A 4,498-nucleotide genomic window follows, 5' to 3' on the forward strand; every position below is an offset into this window, starting at 1 on the left:
TTCACCATCTGTGCAGGTAATGAACGAGACCAGAATTACATAAGTCATGTCAAATATAGTAAATATTTTATTAAAATGCATCATCTACACATACATACAACTGTAGTTATTATATAGAAAAAATACATCAAACTATGAATGAACAAGATTAACATCAGGAATAAATCTCTTACATGTGTGATCATATCACAAATCACAATATAGAGTAACAAAAACAGCAAACATTCTCATTGACAACAGAAAATGGCTAAGATACATACTTTTTTCATTTTCTGCTTGCAACATTATTTTTCCCAGTTTATGTTAAAACTATGCATCATCTCCAACAGATATATTCAAAAATATCTTTGACAGTCACTGTGTGAAGAGACTCTTTATGAGAAAAGTCTAAATGATATAAGCTGGGAAATTTGTATCATATCACAGCATTTACACAGAGTCCACTGTTTTACAGATGCATACACCCCACAAGATAAAGAGAGAGGTAAATCACCCATGCCTTGGATCATTGCGGTCATGTGTACTGGTTTTTTTTTGGGGGGGGGGGGGGGGGGGACGACACAACATCACTGCAATACCAGAGCCTTTACACTGGCCCTATGTGTACACGGTAGATATTTCACATCTCCATCACCAAACCAGGACCAGTTCCAGTGAAATGGTGAAATGATTTAGGTGCATGAAATGTTTAAGTTTCCTGATTCTGAATCAGTCCTTGGGGACATTGTGGAACTCCTGCCTCTGTCTCAAACATGTGACAAATGAAAACTTGATTGAATGGATGGCTGCTGTACACACACAAGATCACCCTTGCTGGGGGCGAAACAGACTCATAAAATCATCTTACCTTTGGCACATTTACATTATTGCAAAGAGTATGAAGAGATTTTTTTCCTCCATCAGATTTGAATATAATATTTATATTGTGGGAAATGTGAAAAATACGATTCAGCAGTAGGAAATCAGCATTTTCCATTTATTTAAAAATTCATAGTATAAAATATTGATTACAAGATGCAGAATAGAATGACAGATATAAAATTCATTGTTTATGAATATGTTATGACAAAAATTGAGGTTTGAACTGTTTACACAAGCAGACAAAAACAAGTGTCAAGAACCATTATCTTGAGGTTAATACCAGGTTATTATGTGTTATTAACTTGCAAGCAGGCTTAGAGCAACACAGATGACTCCATTCAGCACACGCCTCAAACAATGCCATAAGTATATGCAAAAAGTATGATGTAAAACAACAAAAAAGGCATACTTATGAAAGACGTTTTTTAAAAAAGAGCCTTTGTGATTAACAATATGATCATAGCATCTTGGCACATGGTAGGGTTGTACAGAATGACCTATACACTCTATGTACCAAAATGTTGTCATTTGACAATTACACAATTGGATAAGTGAAGCTATGTCTGAAACGTGTCTTTGAGAAGCAGACACAGTATGAGGTGGATACTCAAATTCCCAACATATCAGAAGCCAAAAAACTTTCTGGGGGAAAAGAAAAGGAAGACCATAGATTACCTCCAGGGCAGATCCTGAGGAGAAATGCCCACTCTTGACACTTTAACAATGCACCTAAACATCATCTACATTGTTCAGAAACTGTGGCGGTGGGTTTGTGTTCATGAGCACAGCTTGAGAATTTTTCTTCAAGTACAGTACTGGCAGCCAGGATACTCGACTTTATTATCAGAACAAGACAACGTCATACTCCTGAGCCTGGTGCTGGAATCCTAACCTTGCATTTCCTGGGGCTGCAGACAGGGGTGCTTCCCTGGACTTTTCAAGGCTGCTAAACATAGTCCATGTCAGGCCTTCCAGAGGAGTAGGATTTAGGGTGTTGCGTGGACTGCCTCAAGTCTGTGCTAGCACACCTGCAGCACAGGAAGCTCCCTCCCAGAACTGAGAGGATGGCAGCACCCCAGCCAATGAAGAGCGCTCTGCCAAACTCATACCTGAAAAAAATCCCCACAAAGCTTCATAATGATCACCTGCAGAGCTTCCCAGCAAAACAACACTATTCAAAGATTTATGTGAGATTGTGTCTATTATTACTTTAAATTAATGTAACAGAAGCTATAGATTGACTCAGACTACCACTGATATACAGAAAAAGACATTGTCATAACCTGTGATGACAGCTTTGCATGGAGTAAAACAGCTGGTTGCAATGACAGTGTCTGAAATATGGTGCTATTTTAATTGCAAGAAAATATAAAATATACTGGTTAGATATGATATGACTAATGTAGTCTACATTAGTCATGACCAGTGCATTCATCACTCAGGCCCAATGTAATCACAATTCACTCTGTCTTGAACTGGCTAATGTATTTCTTATGCAATATTTTGCATCACAAATACTGTGATAGGAGAATAACAGCACTTCATTAAACACACTGTGGTCTTATTTCCTAGGGTACATTTTCTCTCATTCTCTCTCCCTCTCAAGTTAAAGCCAACACATGACAACTAAAAAAAGGTAAATGAGGTAAAAAAAAAAAAAAAAAAAAGGTAACTGTACCTGAGGTCTTGGTAGAAACGTGTTGTTACGTTTTTGCCATACCAAGAAGTAGCCACCAAAGCGCAGAACCCTACAACAGGGAGAAATTATGATTACCATACTGGGTTTATTTACACATTTACAATGCTGTTTTCGGGCATTACATTTGTGTCTTCACACTTGCTTCATGCCTGTTTACACTTGCGCAGTGACTGCCAGTTACCAGACAGACGCTTGAGTCAGCTGCCATGTAATTCGCTGTGTTGTGTTTTTTTCTGTTAATTTGCGCCCTGGAGAAGCGCAAAATGACTTGTACAAAATCTTGACAGTGAGAAAACAAAATCCCTCACCCGCGATTATGAAGAGAATCCCTGCTGCTAGTGCCACTCTGTTCTTCTGCTTCTGGTCCTCTGCCAAGCAGGTGGTGCACTTCATGCCCACGACGGCGACCAGAGTGGCCGTGCAAGAGACGAGGATGCTGGAGATCATTAGGGCCCGGGTGACCTGTAAATCCACTACATGCAGAGAAAACATTAATCCAGTTATCACAATGAATTACGTTATCATGGTTACAGAAAAATATACAAAACACAAGTTAATTAGCTAATTAATAGTTTACTGTCTCGTTACCTCGTCACCTTTAAGAAGGAAAGATAAATTTTAAAGATAATAAAATTGCCCCACTGTTCTCTAGTTCTTGTGCGCAGCTAGTTTACTAGAGACACGGAATCGTGGCTATCAGGACTGAACCACCAGGCGTGAAACACAAACGTTACGCATAAGAATACTGCATAGTTTTGTATTTTTCCCACGACGTGTATGTAAAATATGCCGAGTGAATGCTAAATATGAAACAGAAGCGAATGTACAAAATTTCCCGTTTCGTACTTACTCGGCTGATCGAGGAGCGAGTCGAAAGCTTTGCACTGGATATTCCCGGTGCTCTGAGACACGCACGACATCCACAGTCCTTCGTGCATAGCTTGAGCTGTCACAATATTATTCCCCACATATGACGATGCCTTCCATTCATTCATAGCAGTAGATGCTATCAAACCAGCGAAGCCAGTGAAAGCCAGACAAAAACCAAGGACCTGCATCGCCAAGCTTGCCATATTTAAAACGGGTTTTCTTTCTGGAGAAAGTATTGTAGCGGTATAATACCAATATTTCAATATAAGAAGCAAAGCACGAGAACGCTGTCTGTGCGTGAGCGTTCGGTCTGATTCACAGCTGCTAAATATTCGAATAAGTACAGGTGTCTTCCCCTGACTTCGCTTTACTGGAGATGCTTTGACTTCGTGCCCAAATTTAAACACAAGAGAGGGGCAAGAAGCCCCTCCTGGTGGTTTCGGTTGCAGCCTGAATACGTCACCGTAGTAATTTCAAGAGTGTATTTGGGGCGTCACATATTGTCAGCGCTTGCCCGTTATAGTAACGCAAGGTTGGAGCAAAGAAAAAATAAAATAAATAAATAAAAATAAAATAATTAAAACAATAAATAAATACAGGCTATACTTTAACCCATCTGCACAATTGTAACATGTGCATTACAATAAAAAAAATGCTGTTTTAGGATTTATTGTAAAAATACCGTGTATGTGAAAGTTTGTGTCATGTTTCAAATAATAAATTCTGTCAATCAAAGTTTGTGTCATGTTTCAAATGATAAATTCGGTCAATCAAATACAGTTGTTAAGCTTTCATGTGTGTGATTACAGTCATATGATATCCCGGGAGGATTACTCGTAAATAATGACTTAATGAGATAGAAGTTCTATTCGGGGGTGGTTATTACACAAGAACGGATGGATTTTCTTTTCAGAACACAGATAATGACAGTTGGAGACATTTGCCAGTATTAACTCCTTATCAAAAACTACTGAATGTGCTTGGAAATAAGACACATGACGATGTGAGAGAAGCTCTTGCAACAACCAGGGGACAAAACTTAAAGAAACTGAATCAGAACAAAAGGTG

The 4,498-nt window shown here is 38.8% G+C and overlaps 1 protein-coding gene across 1 annotated transcript; it reads right to left on the reverse strand.

The window, feature by feature from the left end:
• Window positions 1–1,628: 1,628 nt before the first annotated feature.
• Window positions 1,629–3,633, reverse strand: LOC118773637 (claudin-1-like). The gene is made up of 4 exons (XM_036522654.1): window positions 3,411–3,633; window positions 2,869–3,033; window positions 2,540–2,609; window positions 1,629–1,970 (listed from the first exon to the last, which is right to left on the reverse strand). Exons 1-4 carry the CDS (start codon window positions 3,631–3,633, stop codon window positions 1,808–1,810), a joined length of 621 nt encoding a protein of 206 aa, XP_036378547.1. The 3' UTR covers window positions 1,629–1,807.
• Window positions 3,634–4,498: the final 865 nt, after the last annotated feature.

This window comes from Megalops cyprinoides, chromosome 2 (assembly GCF_013368585.1).
Source record: "Megalops cyprinoides isolate fMegCyp1 chromosome 2, fMegCyp1.pri, whole genome shotgun sequence".
Lineage (NCBI taxonomy): Eukaryota > Metazoa > Chordata > Actinopteri > Elopiformes > Megalopidae > Megalops > Megalops cyprinoides.